The following is a 24,303-nucleotide window of genomic DNA, read 5'->3' as shown; positions in this document are numbered from 1 at the left end:
AAGTTCACTTTATCTCTGTGTTTTTCAGTGTGAAACTGCAGGAGCCTCTTTATTTTTGTGTGTCATACATGCACGTAATCATCAAGCCCTTCATGAGCTGATGAGGAAGGGAATAATGCTGTCTCGGCAAGTGGAAGCATCTTAAATGCATGGAAACTTGCTAATATTTCTCATTATGAGGTTGAAGATTATTTAACTCAATTACTTACTTTAAGTGAAAGTATCTTACTGCATTGGTATTACTCTGTAAGCATGTGAAGATTATATCACTTAAGATCTCTTAGAAGGAAAAATGTCTAGAAACAGGTTGAATAATCTTCCTATAATAGAATATAATGTAATAAGAGTCCAACAGCATCTCATCCTGAGAAATAAGAAAACCTCTGATCTCTGAAATGTATTCAGGAGAAGGAGAAACATCTGTCACTTTAATTTAATGCATGTCATTGTTAGACAGTTTTTTGGACTGTTTCTATACGTCAACTTAGCGTGAAATGTACTTTAAGGCAAATGTTTTCAAATAGTGCAAAAAAGCAAATAAAATGAAATGAGAGTTATGAGTTGTGTTTTCATGTGACAGCAGAAATAAACTGCATACGTTTAAGATGCTTTCGTTTGACATCAAATTATAATTCATTGCAGTGTGATGACAGGAGGCTCCCGGTTGAGATGCTTTATGTGACAAGAGAACTGTACTGTGTCCTTGTTGGGGGGGTCCAGTGTGTTGGGGGTGGGTTTCAGGCTCCTATCTTCATTGGCAAAAACCTCCTCACCAGCCTGCTGTTCTCCATTCCTGTCATAGGGGGCGCCGCGCAGCCACTAACCTTAGCTCAGCGCTGTGCTGGCTGTGAGGAGGCTGCTGAAGAAATTAAATATCTACGGTGCATTCGCCTCCTCACACACACACACACACACACACACACACACACACACACAGAGACACACTCACACACTCGCGCTGGGGGTTGGAGGGCGGTCCGTTCTAACTGGGCCGACACTGCACCTGCCCCTCAGTGCTGTCCTCGTCGTCGGACGCCTCCGGGCCGCGGCTGCTGAGGCCGGTGATGCGGTAGCCCATGTTCAGCAGCATCACCTCCAGAGGGTCCGCGTTCATCCGCCGCTGATTCGCCTGCGCCGCTCCCTCCATATCCTCCACCACACGGCCGTTATCGGTCTCCGTCTGTGACAAACACAGGAAATATTCAGAGGACAGAAGAAAGGCTGTGAGAGCGCCCCCTGCAGTTTGTGTTCAAAACGAAAGTTAACCATATTCAATTATATTTGACACTATTTTAATGTCCAAATTATTAATTAACAGTAAACGACAGAAATACAGCTTTTTAGAGTGTTTTCCCCTCAGATGCGTGGATGACATTGATATCACATCGCCAGCACTGCGTTGTGGGTTTTTTGTGGGTTAACTGTAAAATAATCCTATTGTAATAATAGTATTTGCACAACTGTACAAATGTTACATTTCTGCAAACATTCATATCATTCTGTATTAATCTGGATACCAGTTTTATGGTATATGTCATCAGACCTTCACATGTACAGGTACTTTTATCTGTATGTGTACTGATATTCACACTTCTCTTCAGCTCCTCTTTATTCTATTTGTTGTATTTCTATTGTATTTGTCTCTTATTTAAATACTTGTTAACAGTCTGTTTGTTTGTCTGGTCTGTTCAGTGTATTGTCATACATGTGTGACTCACCAACACAAATTCTTTGAATGTGTAGCATTCTTGACGAAATCAAGTAATTCTGATTCTGCTTTATAGCTCTATTGCTCAATTCTATACCCTGCTATTATGTATGTATTCATAGCTACTGTCCTTGAATTAAACATTTCTCTATGGAAAAATGAATGGAAATTCAAAATAAAATAAAAATGGTGCAGTTCTGCACTTTCCCTGCCCGTACTGGGTGGACAGTTTGAGTGTCCATTAAAGCTACATGCTGCAACAGTCCGAGCAATTTACACGTCATGGAAGCTCATACCCCACCAGTTAGCATGGTGCTAACTGCAGGCGTAAATCATCACGTCCACCTAAAAGCGTCTGGAGTTGTTCAATTAATCTCTAATTTGATTATGTGGTTTCTGACACTGTATGACTCACATTTGTCTGTAAACATGGACAAAAATGAGTCTGAATTTTGGCCAAACAAGCCTTTGCTGATCGACTACGTCTGAAGTAAAAGAAGAAATTGAATTAAATTACATTTCATTTTGCCTAAAATATCACTTCAAGCCTTTTTTACACCATAATAGCAGGTTCGTGTTTATTCCTGAAGACTTTAATAGGCTCTAAGACCACAGAGCAGCTTTCCAGCCTTAAGTACCACTTATCACTGCCACCGCGTGAGGAATCTAACCCCAAGATTCCTCACACATGGTGGCAGTGATAAGTGGTACTTAAGGCTGGACTCTACATTGTTGTTTGATTCTCATATTACCTCTGTCTGTAAATCCTCTTTTAACCACCTACATAACGTAGCGAGACTCAGGACTCTCTGACCCGCTGTGATGCTGAGAAGCTGATTCGTGCGTTTGTGACCTCAAGGTTAGATCACTGTTATGCCCTCTTGGCTCGACTTCCAAATAAGAGGGTACAGAGACTGCAGTAAGCTCAGAATTGAGCTGCACATATTTTAACCTAAACTAGAACATTTCCTCACATCACCCCTATTTTAAAGTCTTTGCACTGGTTACCCATTAGAGACAGAATTGATTTACAAATTTTACTTTTGGTTTATAAACGTTTACATGCCCGAGCTCCAGTACATTTGCAGGATCTTTTAGTTCCTCAGACTCTACAGTTCTGCTGAGGTCTGGATGCTCAAATCTGCTGGTAGTTCCACGTTCTAAGTTCTGCTCTGTGGGGGAGCGAGCTTTTAGTGTATTGGGTCAATGATTATAGATCGAGCTTCCCGAGTCTCTAAGAAATCCTGGATCTTTATCTCATTTTAAAAAGAATTTTAAGACTTTTCTTTTTAGACCTGTTTTATGAATTCGTTTTTGGGTCGTTTTAGAAACTCTAGATCTTTTAATCTCAAGTGTTTTATGGATTTTTGTTCTGTTCTAAGATATCCTGGATCTTTTGAAGTAGAATTTTAAAACTCCTCTTTTATTTTGAGTTGGCGTTGTCATGAAAAGTGTGTTATTTCATTATTGCATTATGTGTGCACCTTCAACGATCACCATCAACATGTATATATACCCAGCAATCACACTGAGACGGCGGTTCAGGTATGAGAATCATACAGGGCTGGTTTAAACATGTCTGTGTATCAGTGAAGCTGATCTGACCTCTGGTCTCGGGTTCCAGAGCCGCACCACGGGGTCGATGCCGCTGGTGGCGAGGAAGCAGTAGCTGGGGTGTGGCTGCAGGCAGTTCACTATGGACTCATCTCCCTGCAGGATCCGCACCAGGTTCGTCGTTTCCTTCTCCCAGATAAAGAAAGAGCCGTCGTCCGAGCCGCTGACGATGTACTGGCCTTTACTGCACACACAGACAGAACGTCACATCACCACCTTCATCACCAGCCCATCACTTATCACTGCACTGTGCAGCTGTTATAGGTTTTACTGTCACTTACACAGTTAATACAGTCAGCAGAGCATCACACACCAAAGACCTTAATGTATGCCTGCGTCTGTAATGTGTGTTATACATACTGGGGGCTGTTATCCTTTATTTTCTTTTAGAATTATTTTTTTATTTTTATTTTTATTTTTTAGAAATTTGTGAATGCAAACATACATGCATTCGTGAGCTCCTGCTGGTGTGGGCTTCCTCTCGCTCAACGATACACAAAAATACAAATAGGGCCAATAGTGCCCCCTTGTGGGTAATCTGAATTACTGTGGAGAAAATGTGAATTTCACAAAATAAACTTTAAAATTCAAACCTTTTACATGCTGCTTCTGTTTCAACACAGTTACAGTTACAGACAGTTCTGCTGGGAATATTATATCTATATTTTAGATCTCAGTGCAACAACACACAATAACAATTAATAAAATACAATAATTCATAATGAATACTAAAATAAAATGGGATTAATACATTTCAAAGGTTTTACATGGTTTTGCGGCACAACATTTGTAGCTTCTTAAGTCTCACTGTTATCTATAAACACGAAAAAAAATTGTCTGAATTTTGGCCACACAGAACCGTATGTTAGTAAAAGTGCTAAACAATTAATAGGCAAACTTCATGCCTTTGTTGATCGATTACATTTGGAGTAAGAGAAGAAACTGAATTAAATCATATTTAATTTTGGTTAAAATGTATTTTTTTACACCATTATGGTATGGTTATGTTTATTTCTGAAGACAGTTGTTGTTATATGCCCTAAGAGCACAGAGCAGCTTTACAATGATCTAATTCCTTTCCTATAATCTCAGCATCCAACTTTTATGGTCACCATCAACACGTATATATAAACCTTTCACATGCTGCTTATATTTTAATACTCACTGCATTTCAGCATTACTACTTAAAAATTCAGGTACAGCTCTGCTCAGCTTTGTGCTCTTTCACGTTACTCACATTCATTTACATTATACTGTCTGTCTCCTACCATCTTTTCACTATGTATTTATTTCTATTTGTTGCTGGGCTTTAAGCTCAGTTGTGCACTGTTAATGATCTGCTGTTTACTTAATTAGTGTAATGTACGGCTCTGTATACTGTATATATGGATGGCAAAGTTTATCTTGATGCAATAATCTCCAGAGAAGCAACGTTAATAATGTAATAAAAATAATAAATGAACTTCAGCTGAAATCCTATCTTTGAGCACAGACCTCCCAAAGAAGTTGGCCTCTTTAATGTCGGTGGTGGTGTTGCAGTGGCCGCAATAGCGATGCTTATAGTCGAAGCTCCGCTCTCTCAGGATGATCTCGTCCTCAGGGATGGACTCTTTCCGGCTGAAGTTGTGGAAGCGGATCGAGCTGTTTCCTTTCTTCTCGTCAGCTGCACAACAAAAATAAAAAAATAATTAACAGGCTTGTAAAACAACACACTTAGAAACAAATCTTCACTGTTTAGGAAAATGTTGCATTTTAAAAAACAGTAACAGAAATAAAGTTTATAACCTCATTATGGTCCTTTTCTTCAAACAAACATGAAAAAAATCACTAGTAGTGCTGACGTCTCAGTAGCTAAACATCCCGTTCCACCTTAAATAGTACTGCAGTCACATTCTGGTGCCTCAGGCTTCAGAACTGCTGCTCCATTTAAGGTGAAACAGGAAAATTCAAACGAGAATCTGGTGAATATCTGACTTCAGCTTCATATCACTGAAGAATTAGGGGTGGTGATAATAAATAATTGCCCCCCTCTTTGAAGATCATATGATGCCCTAAATGTAACTAAAGCCCAGCAGTGAGGAGCTGAACTTTACCCTCCTCTGCTGTCACTGCAGACTGGCAGGGTCGCCTACAGAGCAGCGCTGGTAGCTGTTAATGAAGTGATGCTCTTTTTATTTGAGGGTCCCATTTCAGAGGGAAGATTTCAACCACTACCCTGTAACTCAGTTCCAAGGGGTGACACTCGAAAACAAGGGGTAGGGGTGAAGATAAGAAAAGCGAATGGGCCCAAGAGAGTTGACGCTCTAAAGTGAAATATAAGTTCTTACCAGAGTCCGTTTTGGAGAATAAAGCCGCTTTAATGTCTTTGTCCAGGGCGTTGCAGGCGCTGCTGTGGGCCTGCTCAGGGAATTTACCCTTAAAATCATCCAGACATTCCAGAGCCTCCGCCACATACTTCAGCTCAAACAGGCAGCGCGCCAGCCGGAAATGAGCCTTCAGATGACCAGGGTTCAGAGACAGAGCCTTCAGACAGTCCCTCAGAGCGTCATAATGATCTCCATCCCTACAGCAACGGCACAAAGAGTTGATATAAAACTGTATCTGAAATACAAAAATGTCTTTAAGGCAAATGGAATTTGACTGACATTAATATTACTCTGTTAACAAATGGCATTTTTATATTCATTCATTTTTTTTCTCCTTCATTTGTGCTGCTAAGTGAGCCGTACGAAACCTGAGCACCTGCGCAGAATTTGGTCACCCTTCTTGATGATGTACCGAGCACTGTGCAGACCACTGATGGGTCAGATGCAATCATCACAGAATCGTCATTTTTAAAAACATTCACTAGCCAGAATCTCTACCTGTGATTCTTCACAGAAAACCCAATGCAGTAACAGGCGAATCAGAACCAGAAGCTGCTCCAATTTTGATGCTGTTGTTTTTGTTTATTTTTAAAGTCTAGCAGCACATGGGAAATCATGTGACCACACAACCTCCACAGAACCCCAGATGCTTACAACTGTTTTGTTATGCAAAAGGACAAACAGTCCACAATTTTCCTCAGTTCTGTGTGGATGGTTTGGGGGCTCTGAGGACCACTGACATAAGGAACTTAAGGAGGGAACGCTGAAGGGAGGGGCTGTATTTATTTGGGGTGGGGCTTTAGAAGAAACACTGAAGGGAGGGGCTGTATTTATTTGGGGTGGGGCTTTAGAAGAAACACTGAAGGGAGGGGCTGTATTTATTTGGGGTGGGGCTTTAGAAGAAACACTGAAGGGAGGGACTGGAGCTGTATTTGTTTGGATGCTGGGTTTCAAAACAGCTAGCTGCAGCTAACTTCTGCCAAAATAGACGAATATGCCTTTAGAACACGTACCACTTGCGCTTCATGTACGCGGCCGCCCGGTTGCCATACAGCATGGCGTTGTGTCCAGCTGCATGGATGCCCAGGCTGTACAGCTGGATGGCCTGAGTCCACTGCTGCCGCGCAAACGCATCATTAGCCTGCTGCTTAATCCGCTCCAGGTGAGGGGGCAGCTCAGTGGAACTACTAGAGAGAGAGAGAGAGAGAGCAAGAGAGAGAGAGACAGAGAGCACGAGGGAGAGGGAGAGCGAGAGAGAGAGAGAGAGAGAGAGAGAGACAGAGAGAGAGAGAGAGAGAGAGAGAGAGAGAGAGAGATGTAGGATGGGGAGATGTGAGTGATGATAAATGTGATTTATTTGGCCATGGGAAAAATCAAGTTCATGGCGCTCTTGGATCTACCTGGACGCCTTGCTGTTGGCTAGTTTGAGGCGGCTGGTGGACAGATGGATTCCATTGGCCATTCCGTTAGTGGTCTTCCCGTTCTGCACCTCTGAAGGAGCATTGAGAAAGCATTAAAGAGAACAGAAATGATCCAGAACGCACCTGCAGAACCTCATACAGTGTTTGGATGGCAGTACCTGATGAAGGATGGCACTTCTTGGGCAGCAGAAATGTGTACGGCCTCTGTTTGAACGTCAAATCAAACAGATACACCTGCAGACCGAAGAGCAGAGCGTTACTCTGTAGTACAGACAGCACAGCATACAGCACAAAGTAAACTGCTAATGGTTCTAACGGTCTTTTTTCAGCAGGGTTTTCTTGAGTTCAGCAGTAGCCTGACGTCTTGTCATTGTGGTAGGTTTTATTTTGTATATTATCATATTTAGATCCACTATTATTAGTATGACAAAGGTAATATCCATTCAGTGTAACTCATGTAGCCCTATAGTACGTAGTTCGCTGTTTCTGCTGATCAAACTGACAAAACACAGTCGTGGACGACTGTGAACTAACGTCATAAACAGGTTAGAGCTGCATGTCAGGCCGCGAGTGCATCATTCATAAATGAATTGGTTCTTCTGACATCACAGATACAATGAATTCAAATTAAGACTGTTTTTGCAACTAAACCCTCATATTTAAAAAAAATTGAAGAAAATGATTTTTTCCAAGATATGGGCCCTTTAATTAATATTCTATTAACCGTGGGACGCACTTGGTTGTGTTTGACAAAAGCAATCTAGAGAAATGATTTAAATATCAAATGTACAGCAAAAGCTTTATTGAATGTCAAATAGTGTGTAAGTACATACAAGTATGACCTCTCCTGACTTCTGCACAGCAAATATCCAAATAATAATCATAACCTTTGAACACTGGCACCCAGAACAGAGCACAGAGTGCTGCAGCGAAGCTATGGACTGGACTACACCTCAGTGCCTCTGTGCTGTGGAATCTGCCCTGCAGTAAACAGAGCTGAACGAACTTCCCCACCTGCTCTCCGCCCATGTTCACCAGCAGCTCTGTCCCGTCTGGACTGAAGGTGACGTAGGTGGCCACCAGCACCCTCAACCGGTTATTATAGTCTGGAAGTTTCACTGGCAGGTGACCTGCAGAGAGACAGAGGTAATACTGTAATACTATAACACTGACCAGTGGAGGGGAATTCCACCATGATTCAAATTTCCTGCATAATTAAGTGGTTAAGATGTAAACAGAGCTGTTCAGAGCGGTTTGGTGTGAAACGCTCTGTTCTAGATAAACTTACCGAGTCAGAACTGTTCACAGTGGTGGTGATAGGAACCAGACGTCCACCTCTAAAAGCTCCCTCACAGAAAGTTCCTACATGAAATGGTTATGAATTCACTGCCTGATGACTGAGACACTGTTTTATGATAGTTTAGAGAACTTAAACTCCATTCATGGTGGAGGGATACATGCAGGGCGCTGTGAGGCAAAATAGTCCCCAAAGAAAACTTATTATTTCAGATTTTCCACTGTTTTCCATCATCAACATTCCATATAAACTCAGAAGACTCGTGTAGGTTCACTGGTGGTTCTGGATAGTAAATAAAATGTCTATATCTGTGTTGTAGTCATGACGACCCCTGGTTCCTATCACCACCACTGTAGTTAATGACTGTATTCTTAATAAAATTTGTCAAAATTGCTGGAATTCCCCAAACAAATTCTGGCATGTCTGAAAGCCAGATGTGACCGCAGCCCTGTCCACTGCGTACCTGCCACATAGTACTGCCCTGCTCCATCTGGGATGGGTTTCTGTTTATCGCAGAACGTGTGCACTCCAGCAGACATGCTCTGACTCAGAGATTTCCTGAGGAACAGCAGAACAGCATCAGCTTCAGAACAGACATTCGTTCTAATCGAACGTTCAACTCATCTATACAGCACTGTAAAGAGTCATTATCTCCTAATGAGCAAGATGAAGCTCCACTCTTAAAATAAAGGGTTCTTTGGAGTGGTACGATGGAAGAACCACTCTGGGTTCCCTTAAGTCCTTTCAATGCATGGTTCTTTAGAAAAAAAAAAGTGCAAAAGTGTGAGGAACTTGTAGAGCCGTAAAGGAAAGTTACTTTTCAAAATAAAAGCTCACAGCAGAACGCTAAAATTAAAAATGTAAATTAAAATTAAAAGTCTCTGACAGAGAAGACCACCTCAGCGAGCCCCTCAGGATGAGTTTTCCTGTGACAGTGGAAGAACGTACCTGTGGTTGTGGATCATTCGGATGTCGTAGAGCCGGACGAACGGACCGTTCGCTCCCACCGCCAGGTAGTTGTTGTCCCGCGGGTTAACGGCCAGACACTTCGCCTCCACCAGCTGACCACAGTACTCGGTCAGATCGATCAGTACCTCCGAGCGCTTACTGCTCTCTCTCAGATCGTACTGCCTGTGAAAAACGACAAAATGATCCTCCATCAGCTCCTCACTCACTTCTCAACGTCTAACAGCACATTTCTTCGGATTTCTCAGTCTGAGCATGAGCGAAAACAGACAAGCGAGCATTTCGATACACAGCAACACACTTTTGGAGCGACGCTGAAACCAAATACACGTTTGAGGAAATGAAGGATTTAAATATTCTTCACCTTCTAGATGATGTATGTTCATATTTTCAGGTGAAGTGTCCAGCCGTCCTTAGTCATAATGAAGCAGTATACATCACATAATATCATAATATTTAGAATCTTTGACTTTTAATGTGGCACTGCTGGTGCATTTTTCTGTTCTTATCAAACTGATCAGACATCTTAATACTTATCATGTATGGTGGAAACGTCGAAGTAAGGTGACGCTAAATTTTTTACATATTGTCCACCCCTAAATAATAATAACATTAATAACAATAACAATAACAAAAACAATAATAGCTATTCAGAAACATCATACACAAAATCAAGAAAGAAAAAACAAAAAAGAAACAAAAATATGACAATGTCAACAGCAGTGAGGAGGAGGATGAAAGTACTGTGGAAAAAAGCCAGTTTTAAGCTGAGCTTTGAAGAGATTAAAGAGACGTCTGCAGTTTAGAGGTCAAAACATGTTCATGTTAGGAAATATTTAATATTTTATCCATGTTTGTGTTTAAATAATAGTAGAGAAGCGTTACTGTTTATTATTTCACTGTATTAAATAATATTTCTTTCTGTTATTATCACCACACTCACTTACTGTTGGTGCTTTATCAGGTTTCAAAAGGTCTCACTGTTACAGCAAACATTTAAATAAAGAGCTGCTGTTAATCAGTAACAACTGCTCCTCAGCCACAACATCTGGATCAGCACAAAAAGGGACATACATGAGAAAGTTTGGGCTAAATGTGGCCGAGAATGTAAGTAAGGTGGCAACAAACTGAGCATGAAATTATAAACCAAACGCCTCATGAAAGTGGAGCTCAAAGTCAGGGTGCACCTGTGATGTAGATGATCATTTAAATCTCAGCAGCGAATCAACTCAAATCAAATCTACATCAATTTCAAACACTCACTAAAGCTGCATTCATATTACAAGCTTTATTGCTCAAATCCGATGTTTTGCTCAGATCTGATCTCTCTAACATGATGGTTCACACTCGTTTAGGTAAGAGACTCAGATCTGTCCTTAATGTGAACCGGCGTCCTGAAACGACCCGCATGAGCTCATCATAATCAGTAACGTCACATGAATGAATCGAGTCATGAACAGCAAACAAACGAGCAGGACAAGCCTTCACTGCAAATATAATCAGCTCTGAACAGGTGAAAAGGGTCAGATGTGATGCTTGTGAAAAAAAACAACAACATATGTATTCCAATCTGAGATTCTCATTAAGGTCTGATCTAGGACCACATACGAAAGTGGCTCAGGTCAGATTAGAAAATATCCGATGCGTGTCCACACAGCCCTGAAAACATCAGATCTGTTCACATTACTGGAAAAAATCAGATTTGTGCCTCTTCAGCCTGGAAATGTGAACGTAGCCTAGTGGAAGCTGACTGTCTTGGTTGCTGATAGTGATGATTGATAAATCGCTGCTATCGGAAAAAGACCTCGTATCTCCATTTTTGTCATTTTTTACTTTTATTGCTTTTACAGAATTTGAAAACGCCAGCTGACTGTTACAATGCGCCAAAATTTCATGATGAACAGACCAACAGAAAAGCTCCAAAAGTGGCTGGAAAAAATCTAGCTCCATTAACTTCTATTCAAAATTAAAGTTCTTCTTCGGCTGTAAATTAACATTTTGGAGATACGAGGTTTTGTTCCGACAGCGGTGACATATTAACAATTTTTGTCTGCCATCTGGAAGCTACAGAGGAAATCTGATTATGAGAAAATGAAAATTAGTCCGCAAAAATTAAAGACTAAGTGTTGAATAATGACTGTGAGCTGCTGCTTTGCTGTGTTTGCGGGGTTAGGAGGGACTCCTCTCTCAGACACCCCCCCACCCCTCTGTACTGAATCTAAGAACTCGTCAGATCTACATGATTCGTGTGAACGACCTATTCAACATTCAGAATAATGAACTGTGCTGAAAGGTGACGAGTTTGTGTGTGTGAGGGAGTGAAAAGGTGTTAAAAAGTGAGCGTGTCTGGCTCGAGTGTCCTCTGTAGGCAGAGTGACCATCAGACCTGCAGAGTCTGAGTGCGTCCACTCATCAGTCACTGCTCAGTGTGTGTGTGTCTCCTGAGGGGAACACTGACTGTATCCAGCCCACACACACACACACACACACACACACACTGAGCAGTGAAGGGCGAACGCGGCTGGGCAGATGGATTAACCCGGAGGAGAAAGACTCCCCTCACTGAAGGTGCTCTGACACCTTAACCTCCTGTTTCAAGATAGTGTTAAAGGGCCCGAATCATGTAAAAATAGAATTTTCCTCTTTTTTATTTAAAAAGAAAGAGTCTGATGTGGTTTGTAAGTGCTGTCAAACATAGCGGCCACTCTTTAGTCTATACAGTCCATCTATGGAAACTGAGCTGCAGAAACAGCCTGCTTTGAATTAATCTCTTTTTTATGTCACAAAAATGAGAATATTAACATGAACCATCCTATTCACAGCACAGTCCACTGGTGCTGAAACTATCAGGCCAGAAAAAGATTCAACACAAGTATGCGAACGCAAATTACAGCGCTCAGCCAGCGCATTGCAAACGCTCGGTCCTTCTGTGCGTTACCGTGGCAGTTAAAACACTCAGTGCTGAAGGGGGCGCTAGAGGACGAATCAGAGTGGATCTACTGTTATTCCAACAGCCTCAGCAGCTGAACGTGGACAGTAGAGGAGGGTGAGCTGCTTCAGCTCTTCTACTGGACTGAAAAGGCCATGATGGATCATATGTTTATGTTTCCGTAAGCCGACTCTGTGAGAGACACAGCTGCTCGTCTGTTACAGCAGGTGAGAAACACGCTGGCCGTACGAGACCGTTCGGACAGGCTTGGCTGTGGTTATAGCGCCCCCTGGTGTAACGCTCAGAATGCAGCTTGCGCTTGCTTTGCGTTATGAAATGCATTTTTGAACGCAATCCCATCTGCGCAGCTTGAAGCGTTTGCGTTCGTGTCCTTGCATGAAGTATGTTTTGGGCTGAAGGAGTGTTTTAGCATTGACTGATTTTCGTTTGAAACAAAAAAATAAGGCAGCCAATCAGAACAGAGCTCATTTACATACAGCAGTCTTAAAGGCACAGACCTGTTCGATTGTATGGGAGATTAAACGCGGTCATTTAAAAATTAGTTTCTGGTACATAAACCAAGACAAATATTAGAAGTGAATTGCAGGATCTGGGTCCTTTAAATGGATAAAAAGTGGACTTTTATTTTATCTGGACTATTTCACCTCTTACTGGTCTAAATCTGAACACTTGGCAGGGACGCTAATTCTGGACAGACATCTGACTCAACAGTGTGAGAGAACACTGAGCTGAAGCTGTCGGAGACGTAAATAACAGAATTAAAGTGAAGTGTTTCTGTCGGCCTACCTGATGACGCCGTCCTCCGCCGCACTCCAGAACGTGTTTGGCCACATGGGAGCGGTAGCGATGCGTTTGACCCGGTTAGTGTGATCAGAGAACATGTGGATGGTCTCCTTGGCTGTCAGGTCGTGGACGTGCACTTTGGTATCTGCAGCTCCGGTTACCAATATCCGATCTCCGGAGTGCGGCAGGAACTGCAAAATCACACACAATAGAGAGTTACAGAAGCTTTTCACTACAGAATTACAGCAATAACATCACTGTACTTTCACAATTAAGGTCAGTGAGACAGATTAGACGTGCCATAGAATGGAAAAGTGTATTTACATTGGCACAGTTGATTAAGCAGAGTTCGGGACCTGGAACCTCAAACTCCGCATACGCAAACCAGGCAGCAAAACAGGCCAATTTCAAAATAGTAATCTGTTACGTAACAGTTTAGATTGAATAATTTTCACGACCGCAAAATTTACATACCCCAGCCCACGTTCTAGCCCAGCGGAACAACGACCACAGAGCAGCAGCAATGAAAATGTCAGACTGTGTGCAGAAATGCAGCTCCAGGCTGTGAAGGAACGTCTGCAGTTTTCATTCCCTTCACAAGAACCGAACTGAAAGGCTGATGATCATCTTTAATCCAGGGTGAAGGGCTTCCTGTTCAGCTTCTTAATCAAAAGTTCAGTTCCACCTTAAATGCTACAGCTTGTACAGAATGTAATTGCATCACCTTTTAAGGTGGAACAAAAAATTCTCAAACCAAGCTGGTGAACAGGAACTTCAGCTCCCACATCTCTAACAGGATCCCGACAGCTTTAACTCAGAGCTGTTAGTTTCTCTGCTCATTTCACTCCGGACAGTTTCTCAGAGCAGCTTCGCTCAGCGTTTGACCCAGAAGAGACGGAGATACAGCTCCACCTTTATTAGCACCACAACCCCAACAGCAGCCTGTAAGCAGCCCTGCTGAGAGACTTTATCAGCTTTATAATAGTTGAAGCAGATCATCTCAAACTGAGAGCTTCATAGTAAAATAACAGCTTTAATTTACTTTGTGTTGTCGAGATCGAGTAGCTAGTGTTGCTAACGTTAGCAACTAGCAGGCTGCAAGTAACAAGCATAGCTAACTAAACAGTATGAGGAGCTGATTTACACAGAGATTCGTTTTATTTTCCTGCTATTTCCGTCTATTTCGACATGTTGCTTCTGTGTGAGCCATCGCTGAGCCTCACTGTAAACCAGCCAATCAGAGTAGAGCTCATCAGATTATTTATGAGCCCCCAAAAAAGGGAAAACAGCTCGCTTCATTCTAGGGCCGAATCACAGGGCTGTAAATGGGCGTGTAAAACCACCTCTGAGCATTTTTCACACTGATCAAAGTCACGCCTTCTATAAAGACACAGAACAATTAAAAAATCTGAATAAACGCATTTTACGGCACCTTTAAGAAAACAATGGCATGAACAGACTGTGAGAAATAAAGTAGCGCACTTTAAACCGGAATTAAACTTTTCCACTTTCAAAAAAATAAATAAATAAATAAGAAAAAACACATACTTAATACACTCAATGTCTGTTTCTGATCATGTTATCAGTTTAAAGGTCCTGTATCAAGAAAAATCACTTTAATTGAAAGAACTTGATGTAGTAACTAATCTGCAAAAACAGCCCACTGTTTTGTGATGTCACTAAAACCAACACGATTACATTTACCTGCCCATTCAACCTGTACAACAGTTTAGCCCCGCCCATTTCAACCCTGGACTAAACAGTACTGTCAACTGTGTTTCACCATTTAACATCCCATTTAGTCTGGGTTTAGGCTGGGACAGTGAAATTGGCTTTTAAAGTTTCAATTCAAACTGCTTTCGAATGAGGCGCAATACAGGGCAGCCAATCTGGACAGAGGTCATTTACATATATCAGACTTATAGACACAGTAACACAATCAGCCTGTTTAACTGGAAAGGATAAAGAGAGGTTGAAAAATTGTCATGTAGAAATGAATTAGACCCAACTCCATTTCTTATCTTCACCCCCACCCCTTGTTTTTGAGTGTTGCCCCTTGGAACTGAGTTACAGGGTAGTGGTTGAAATCTTCCCTCTGAAATGGGACCCTCAAATAAAAAGAGCATCACTTCATTAACAGCTACCAGCGCTGCTCTGTAGGCGACCCTGCCAGTCTGCAGTGACAGCAGAGGAGGGTAAAGTTCAGCTCCTTACTGCTGGGCTTTAGTTACATTTAGGGCATCATATGATCTTCAAAGAGGGGGGCAATTATTTATTATCACCCACCCCTAATTCTTCAGTGATATGAAGCTGAAGTTGGATATTCACCAGCTTCTCGTTTGAATTTTCTCATTTAAAAAAACATTTAAGGTGGAACAGGAAATTTAGCCAGCTAGCTACTGAGACATCAGCTGCTACTACTAGTGGTTTTTAATGCTTGTTATGAGGAAAAGGACCATAATACACTGAAACAACATTAAACTAAGATAATACAATAATTATCACTTTTTTAACAGAGAAAATTCTCACGTTTGTGGGTTTCTTTGGTCTCTTGTTCTCCATTTTGCTGGTTTTTCTTTTTTCTCATAACTCTCTGTTTGGAGTCTCTGAAAAACCTCCGTTTGGAGGGTCATGTAGCCCCAACACTTCACCCTCCCCCTCTATCTCAACAAGAATCGGGACACCCTACCGCTAGGCAAGAACACGCAAAACGGAGGGGTAGGGCTGAGTGGTAGGGGTGAGGGGTGAAATGGGACTGGGCCTTAAAGGAATACAAATGTTATAAAAGGAACTTACAGAAAAAAAACAGGAAAAGCTGAGGGTATAATCCCTTTAAAATCCTGATTATAAAGCTGTTAAAAACAAAAAAAACTTATATAGTATTGGGACTGATTCTATCCATCTGACAGCACAGGAATGAACACTTTGTAATAGACAGGACGACCTCAGGCGCAGGACACACTGATCTTCTTTTTATTTTGGACCTTGCCTCACTACCAGATTTTGTTTTGGCCCACTGCTCTGGCCTGTTTGGCTGCTGCTGCTACAGATGTTACATAAAGGCAAAGGAATGAAGTCCATCCCAATAAATCAGTGCCATTACACACAGGAGATCAGCGTGGTGGGCTTGACTGTACCTTCACTGAGAAGATGTTAGCTGCATGGCCCGTGTGCATAGTAATGAGCTTCTTGTGCCTGAGGGGGTCCCACACTATGGCATGCTGGTCATCAGAGCCAGAGGCCAGCAGGCTGGAATGAACAGGACACAGAGGAAAATGAAAAACTGCATTTAGGAAAGACCAGGGGGTTCAAGCCTAAGATCTCGTCTAAGAGCAAGCACAGAAAGCGACAACCAAACAATAATGCTCCTATTAAAATCAACAAAGCATCTACACCAGTTTCATAGCAGATACTCATCCTAGAAGTAATCAATAAAGTCTATTCACAAGTCTATACTGAAACAGACAAATATACAATATTAATACACAGACAGGTCCAATACGTAAATAAAGAGTCACACCAACGTCTGCAAGTGGGGCTAAACTGCTGTGGGCTGAATGGGCGGGGCTAAACTGCTGTGGGCTGAATGGGCGGGGCTAAACTGCTGTAGCTGAAAGGGCGGGGCTAAACTGCTGTAGCTGAATGGTGGAGCTAAACTGCTGTAGACTGAATGCTGGGAGCTACACTGCTGTAGCTGAAGTGCGGGGCTAAACTGCTGTAGCTGAAAGGGCGGGGCTAACTGCTGTAGCTGAAAGGGGGGGCTAAACTGCTGTAGCTGAAAGGGCGGGGCTAAACTGCTGTAGCTGAATGGTGGGGCTAAACTGCTGTAGCTGAATGGTGGAGCTAAACTGCTGTAGCTGAATGGGTGGAGCTAAACTGCTGTAGCTGAAAGGGCGGGGCTAAACTGCTGTAGCTGAAAGGGCGGGGCTAAACTGCTGTAGCTGAAAGGGCGGGGCTAAACTGCTGTAGCTGAATGGTGGAGCTAAACTGCTGTAGACTGAATGCTGGAGCTACACTGCTGTAGCTGAAAGGGCGGGGCTAAACTGCTGTAGCTGAAAGGGCGGGGCTAAACTGCTGTAGCTGAATGGTGGGGCTAAACTGCTGTAGCTGAATGGTGGAGCTAAACTGCTGTAGCTGAATGGGTGGAGCTAAACTGCTGTAGCTGAAAGGGCGGGGCTAAACTGCTGTAGCTGAAAGGGCGGGGCTAAACTGCTGTAGCTGAAAGGGCGGGGCTAAACTGCTGTAGCTGAAGGGTGGGGCTAAACTGCTGTAGCTGAATGGTGGAGCTAAACTGCTGTAGCTGAATGGTGGAGCTAAACTGCTGTAGCTGAATGGTGGAGCTAAACTGCTGTAGCTGAATGGTGGGAGAGCTAAACTGCTGTAGCTGAATGGGTGGGGCTAACTGCTGTACTGAATGGTGGAGCTAAACTGCTGTAGCTGAATGGGTGGGGCTAAACTGCTGTAGCTGAATGGTGGAGCTAAACTGCTGTAGCTGAATGGTGGGGCTAAACTGCTGTAGGCTGAATGGGCGGGGCTAAACTGCTGTAGCTGAAAGGGCGGGGCTAAACTGCTGTAGCTGAAAGGGCGGGGCTAAACTGCTGTAGCTGAAAGGGCGGGGCTAAACTGCTGTAGCTGAAAGGGCGGGGCTAAACGTGTAGCTGAAAGCTAAAAGCGTAACTGCTGTAGCTGAATGGTGGGGCTAAACTGCTGTAGCTGAATGGTGGGGCTAAACTGCTGTAGCTGAATGGTGGGGCTAAACTGCTGTAGCTGAATGGTGGAGCTAAACTGCTGTAGCTGAATGGTGGGGCTAAACTGCTGTAGCTGAATGGTGGAGCTAAACGCTGTAGCTGAATGGTGGAGCTAAACGCTGTAGCTGAATGGTGGAGCTAAACTGCTGTAGCTGAAAGGGCGGGAGCTAAACTGCTGTAGCTGAATGGTGGGGCTAAACTGCTGTAGACTGAATGGTGGGGCTAAACTGCTGTGGGCTGAGTGGGCGGGGCTAAACTGCTGTGGGCTGAATGGGCGGGGCTAAACTGCTGTAGACTGGTGTGTGTGTGTGTGTGAGACTTTTGAGTCTTTTATGACGCTGATGTTGCACTTAGATTTGTTACAACAGCATAAAAATGAATGTAAATTGAAGACTGACAGGTCTGTAGTTTGACATCTCTAATGCAAACATCCTGAAGACGAGTTTGTTAAACTAATTTTATATAAAACACAGCTTTTCATTATTAAGGTTAGGTTTCTGAAAAAAATTGATCCTGTCTATCAATCTGCCGGCTTCACTCCACTACTTACTCTCCTCTCTCGTTCCATTCCAGACAGTTCACACACCCCGAGTGACCCTGAAAACAGAGAGATTTACAGCACATCATTTCATGTAAGATGTATCTTAATAATGCAACAAAACCAGGGCAAATAAAAAATATTATTAATTTGCACTTTTTTACATTTCTGATTAGTGGTATGTGTTGTTTAAAATGAATGTGTTTAGTTTTTGTCAAAAAAAAATCTAGAGAAGATTATTTCTAGGCAGGCTAACACTGCTGCGCACTGACCTATCACTAACTGGCAACCTCAATAAAACAGCCCACACAAACTGTGCGCTTTGTCCAGTGTGGTAATCAAGAGGCTTTGGCAGCTTTAGGCTGCAGTTTGAGTGTTCAGGAGTGTAACGATTCACAAAATTCAGAATTCGATTCAATACGATACAATGGTGTTTTGATTCAATACATTTTTGAATACGGCAAAAATAAAGAGCGGCTGAAAATGAGCCTCACATTAATAGGATAATTTTTGCATTTTTAGTTTATTACAGCATTCATCATTATTATAAAAGTACATTATTAGAAACTAAAGCTGAACTTTGTAGTTACATTAGCCACAAATTAACATGTATGTCACAATACGACTACACAACATGATTTACTGTATTATTAATTCCCTACTAACGTTACACAACAATGTTAATGTTATGCTACATTAATTTAATGTGCAGGAGTGTTAGCCTGCTTGCAGCATGTATGTAGCAGTATTCATATTTTGACCCCTTATTGACCTTTTTTTCTTCACTACAGGCTGAGATTGTGGTAATTTTAGAAAACGCTGCTTTTTTTAATTGGTTTACTTTTACCCAGTTTTTCTCCCCAGTTTAGTCCTGTCCAGTTCCTCTGTTAGCCAGCTCTCCCTCTATCTCACAATGCTGCCACACTGGGAGTGTGAAGGCTAACATGAGCTTCCTCTGAAACATCTGAATTCCATCTGACATCTCAAACTGTCACTATCAATGCTCCACTGTCACTGGAGCTCAACATGCTTGGAGGAGAACGCTAACTGCTAATTCTGCCACATCAGCTAACAGACAGCTGTGTTGGTTAGCACTGTGCTGAGTGGGTGGAGAGGAAGGACCATCCTTCCCACCCAGAGAGAGAACAGTGATGATCTTTTAGTCTCCAGGAGTCGTATTACAGAATCTTCTTAAGTCTAAAATCTGATGTGTTTAGTCTCCATGAGGACTTCAGTCCAGACTGAATTTCGGACAGTATCTATTCCAGAATAACAGCTCCTACCTTCATAACCTCATCATGAACTCCAGATAAGAAAACAGCATCACACAAACATCCTAACTAGACTAAACCTCCTAAATCCTGTCCTAACTTTAGGATGAACCCCAACAGGGTCCTCACTTCTGTTTAAGGTCCGTTTCTATGGTTTTTAGGCAGCTGAGTCAGCAGCATAGTTCACTACCAGCATAATGAGCTCCATTTATCTCTACTGTAAAACGCTGCTTTCACTGTGAGATGATTTTCTTTTCTAACTCTGCGTTTTAAAGATCTCAGACGCTGCAGACTCGATCTCCACCGCCCCTCTGATCACCTTCGTGTGTTAATGTTGATGCTGAAATATTACAGTGATGGTGGTGAATAATGAGGAGACGGAGCTGAACGTGTGTCTGTTTATTAGGAGGAGTAACGTTAGCGCGCTCGGCTAAAGCGTTTGGGAAATGGAGACTGAAACTGGGGAGCGGCGACGCTCTGATAAACAGCAGGGGGCGCTGACACAATATTCACTACTTACAGTTTATCACACTTTGGTTTAGTTTTAGCCTTTTTTACATCAGTAACAGCAGCTTAACTCACATTTTAACATTATTTTGATGATATGTTTATGTTTCAGCTGTGTGTTTATGGTGGGTTGCTAGGAAACAGATATGACAGCTGATTAACAAATTTGATCAAGCAAATTAAGATTTCCTAACTGGGCATAAGATGCTGTAAGATCAGGTAAAATTCCTGAATTAAGATCAGATTTGATTCTGTAATATAAATTTGTGAGAAATTTTATCTTGACCTGTCAGATTTAACGACAAAAAGAGAGGAAGTTTCTGTAATGCAGCTCCTGGTTACGGACGGCTGTGGCATCACTGAGGAGTCAACGCTTACGCCACTATTTCCTTTTCCCTTTATAGAGAAACTCAGACACAGAGTCCCTTATTTGGGGATCAGTAAAGGTCAATAACGGCAGCGTATGATGTCGCTCACCTGTAGCTCCGCCTCCAGGCCGAGGCGCTTTATAAAGGGATCAGTCACATGGTAATGTCTTTGAAAGCCCAGCGCCCTGTTCTCCTGCAGGAAAACACAAAACATCAACAAACACTCACAACACTACAGTCTGCACCCTCAACAGCTCCTCCAACAGACCTGCTCTCCACCCTAAACACGCCGTGCTCAGAATCCGTCATTAATCTGCAATCATTCATATCGTCACTGTCAGAACAAAACCTCGCCTCTCCATTTTTGCCTTTTTAATTTTTTTAATGATTTGAAAATGCCAGCTGTTATTTACATTGTATTAAAATTTCATGACGAACCGTCTGATAGAAATGCTCCAAAATGACTTAGAATAAAATCTTTACATTTGCTTACACTGAGAGTTAAGAAGGCTTTTTCCTCTCCTGTCACGTCTCTTTTTTAAAGATACGAGGTTTTTGTTTGGACAACGGCGAATTTATTAGTTCAGCTCTACATTGAAGTCCAAAAGTAGGTGAGCACTAGAGAAAGTGATTTATTTTACATTCTCTTCTAATTTTTCATTACAGATTATATCAGCACAACAATTTGGTGGTTTGCTTTCACAGCAGTGTGCAATTCGAGCTGCATGGACTCCACAAGTTTGTGTAAAAGTCTCTGACAAGCAGATTAAAGAGTCACTCTAACACGAGCTTCACAGAAGGAATAAGATTCAGAACAAATTTGAGCTTTTGGTACAAAGACCCGAATGTCACAAATCTGATCAAAATTGAAAACAGTGACACAGAAACTTGAGAATTTTACTTCTCAGAACTTTTCTTCATTGGAATTTTTTCAAATGTCTAAAACTTTCCATTGTTAATTTTCAGGCTTAAATGAAAAAATCCCAGGTTTTCAGTGTGGTATCAGACTTTTAGACCCCACTGTACATTCAGAGATAACATATTTGACCACAGTGACTGGACTGGGCCACTTCCCACACTCAATTAAAGCCAAAACTTGGGCTACAAAGACAGTCTGTTCGGGTTTTGGCGCAGAGCAGGGCAGCCTAACATGTCTCAGAACTAAAAGTAGTGTCACTGCAATCAAGTAATGAAAGACCAAAGAACCCCAGCAGAGCTTCTTAGGCCATCCAGCACCTATCAGCTCAGGAACTGGTGCCTGTTAACCTCTATTCTCGTCTTTTTGGATCCTTTTGGTCTGAAATAACATGCTAAAGCTCTACAGAGAGGAGTGAGCACCAGTAAAGCAGAACAGGAGCTGATCCAACACAGCAGAATGAAAGCAGATGAGCACAAATACATCAAAATTGCACTCTGGTTCATGCAACTATGTTCATATGCGTAAGGCGTATTATCCTGTGCGTATCTGCTCACCCGGATTTGTCTGTGCAGGATATCCCCGGCGATGTTCCTCTGAGTCATGGCTTCACAGCTTATCACTGAGCATGGCCTCAAGGTGGACAAAGCAGGGGTCAGAGCTCATCTGGCATCTATACAACTCACACCGCCAGCCGGACTAAAGCTTTAAGAACAGAAGAGAAACACAAATGAGGACAAATATGCACAAATAAGAGTCTTACAAACTCAACACATCCAGCAGGACCTCAGACGGACGGACACGGCGCAGCAGCGCCTGGATTTCCTGGGACAGTTTAAGAAATTTAGGCCACTTCAAGCAGTACTAGTCCAGTTCTACAGTTCTACAGTCATCTCATCCTCCGTCTCCGTCCGGTTCCACTCTGCATCTTCACACACCCAGCGTGAGCTGCAGCGAATGTGTTGAAAAGGGTTTAATAGCACCAAAAAGGGTTCTTCTACTGTTACAAGCTTGACATCGTAACAAGTGAAGAACCCTTTTTGGTGCTATACAAAACCATTTCCAAAATGGTTCAATGTAGAACCGTATACAACATATAGAACCATTTTACCATGCAAATGTTCTCTGAGTGTTCTATAAAGAACCATTGTCTCTCTCTTCCAGCAATTTCCACCTCGGCGGAGACTATTTTTACTCCGCATTTCGTTTCACAATGACGCTCTCATTTTGTCTTGTGTTGAAAAGTCTAATCTGGTTATATCGATTAATTTATTATAATGAATTAAAAGTAAACAAAACATAATTTACAATAAAATCAGAAACATCAGTTCTGTGTAGAACCATTTTAAGCTTAAACGGTTCCTTGCATGCTTCTTTAAATGGTTCTTCAGACTGACGGACAGCGTATTGTACACGGTTCTACATAGCACCAAAAGCTTGACATCATCACATTAGCAGAACCGTCTTTGGTGCTATATGGAACCGTTTTCAAAAGAGTTCTATTAGGAACCATTACAACACATTCTCCAACAATCCGAAGAAACACCTCACCACGCAAACACCCATTAAGCATGAAATGGTTCTATACAGCACTCATGGTTCTGAACAGAACCGTTCCCTTTGCTAAAGAACCCTTGAAGAACCATCTTTAAGAGGGTACTTTAGCACCACACACTGACAGTTCAACACCCCAGCTAACAGTCAACGGTTCTGACAGCCCGTACACTGCAACACATCCGATGTCAGGCCTTGAACACGGTATTAGACTGCAGCACGTGACGAAAATACTAAAATAATAGCTTAATAATCAGATTTTAGCTCGTTAGCTCGGCGGCTAAAAACAAAACAACGTCCTGAGCTCTGCGCTGCGTAGCGTTAGCTTAGCTTCTGTGCTAACTGCTGCTGGACCAACAAACAGCCTGGCGTCTGTTCTGCAGTGCAGTTCAGATTCATACAAATACATTTTCAACCATTTTATTGAATATTGTATCTAAATATTATATTATACTCTAATCTGAAAGTGGCGGTTTGTGTCTGTTGTGCTGCTGCGTTAGCTTAGCTTAGCCTAGCCTGGCTCTCTGCTCACCTGTAACACTGCAGCGGCGGATCGGAGCCGATTCTCCTCAGAAAAGGGCAGTAAATGATTTCGACTTTCTACCCAGGACACTCAGTAAAGTCCTCCCGGGCGCGCAAACCCAAACTAATCCGGGTTTGTGGTCAAAAGGAGGTTTTACAGCGCAGCTAACGCGGCTAACTCTCTGCAGCTCTGACTGACGGACAGGGTTGCCAGATCCCACCTGCACCTATTCAACCATAATACACCGCGGGGTGAAGCGAAGACAAACGTAAACCTTAAGAATTAAGGTGAATACAAATGAAAATATATAGAAAACACTTGTTAAAATAGATAACATACATACATTTAGATTTAGAAAGAGACACCAAAAAAAAAAGATATCAAATAATACATAAATACATATAAATATGAACGGATAGAGAAAGCTACATTTTAAGATCTGGAAAATCACAGATCAAGATTATGTTCCTTTTTCTTATTCATGCTTTTCATGTATGTTTTTTTGTCGAATGGACTGAAATTAATGCAGCGTTTATGAAAAGCAGTCATGTATATATAGACTGCTTTTCAGCTTTATAGCATATAGCTGATTTCACAATATTGCAGTCACTGTGTTTGTATTATATGAGCTGATTTTGGATTAAACAATTTAGTAAAAGGTCAGTTGTTTTGTGTCCGGCTGAATAAACAGGCTGAATGGAGATGATCATAGTTTTATCAGTTTTATTTGATAAAGCTTTAGAGCTACAACATCGATGAAGCTCCTCTGTATG

The 24,303-nt window shown here is 42.1% G+C and overlaps 1 protein-coding gene across 2 annotated transcripts; it reads right to left on the bottom strand.

Annotated features, from left to right (window-relative positions):
- Window positions 1-307: 307 nt before the first annotated feature.
- Window positions 308-23,760, bottom strand: wdtc1 (WD and tetratricopeptide repeats 1). Of its 2 annotated transcripts, none has more exons than XM_036558334.1 (16): window positions 23,540-23,760; window positions 22,011-22,158; window positions 20,647-20,730; window positions 18,404-18,450; window positions 16,243-16,354; window positions 13,109-13,296; window positions 9,355-9,537; window positions 8,870-8,964; window positions 8,124-8,239; window positions 7,268-7,343; window positions 7,089-7,179; window positions 6,702-6,875; window positions 5,650-5,885; window positions 4,817-4,985; window positions 3,314-3,506; window positions 308-1,180 (listed from the first exon to the last, which is right to left on the bottom strand). In XM_036558334.1, exons 2-16 carry the CDS (start codon window positions 22,056-22,058, stop codon window positions 983-985), a joined length of 2,010 nt encoding a protein of 669 aa, XP_036414227.1. In that variant the 5' UTR covers window positions 22,059-22,158; window positions 23,540-23,760; the 3' UTR covers window positions 308-982. The 2 variants fall into 2 exon arrangements, with proteins under 2 accessions (XP_036414227.1, XP_036414228.1); XM_036558335.1 differs by having other exon boundaries at window positions 6,702-6,872.
- Between the last annotated feature and the right edge of the window lie 543 nt (window positions 23,761-24,303).

The sequence above is a fragment of the Colossoma macropomum genome, unplaced genomic scaffold (genome assembly GCF_904425465.1).
Source record: "Colossoma macropomum unplaced genomic scaffold, Colossoma_macropomum, whole genome shotgun sequence".
NCBI lineage: Eukaryota > Metazoa > Chordata > Actinopteri > Characiformes > Serrasalmidae > Colossoma > Colossoma macropomum.
Note: the sequence above shows the minus strand (reverse complement) of the source record. Positions and strands in the feature narration are given on the sequence as shown.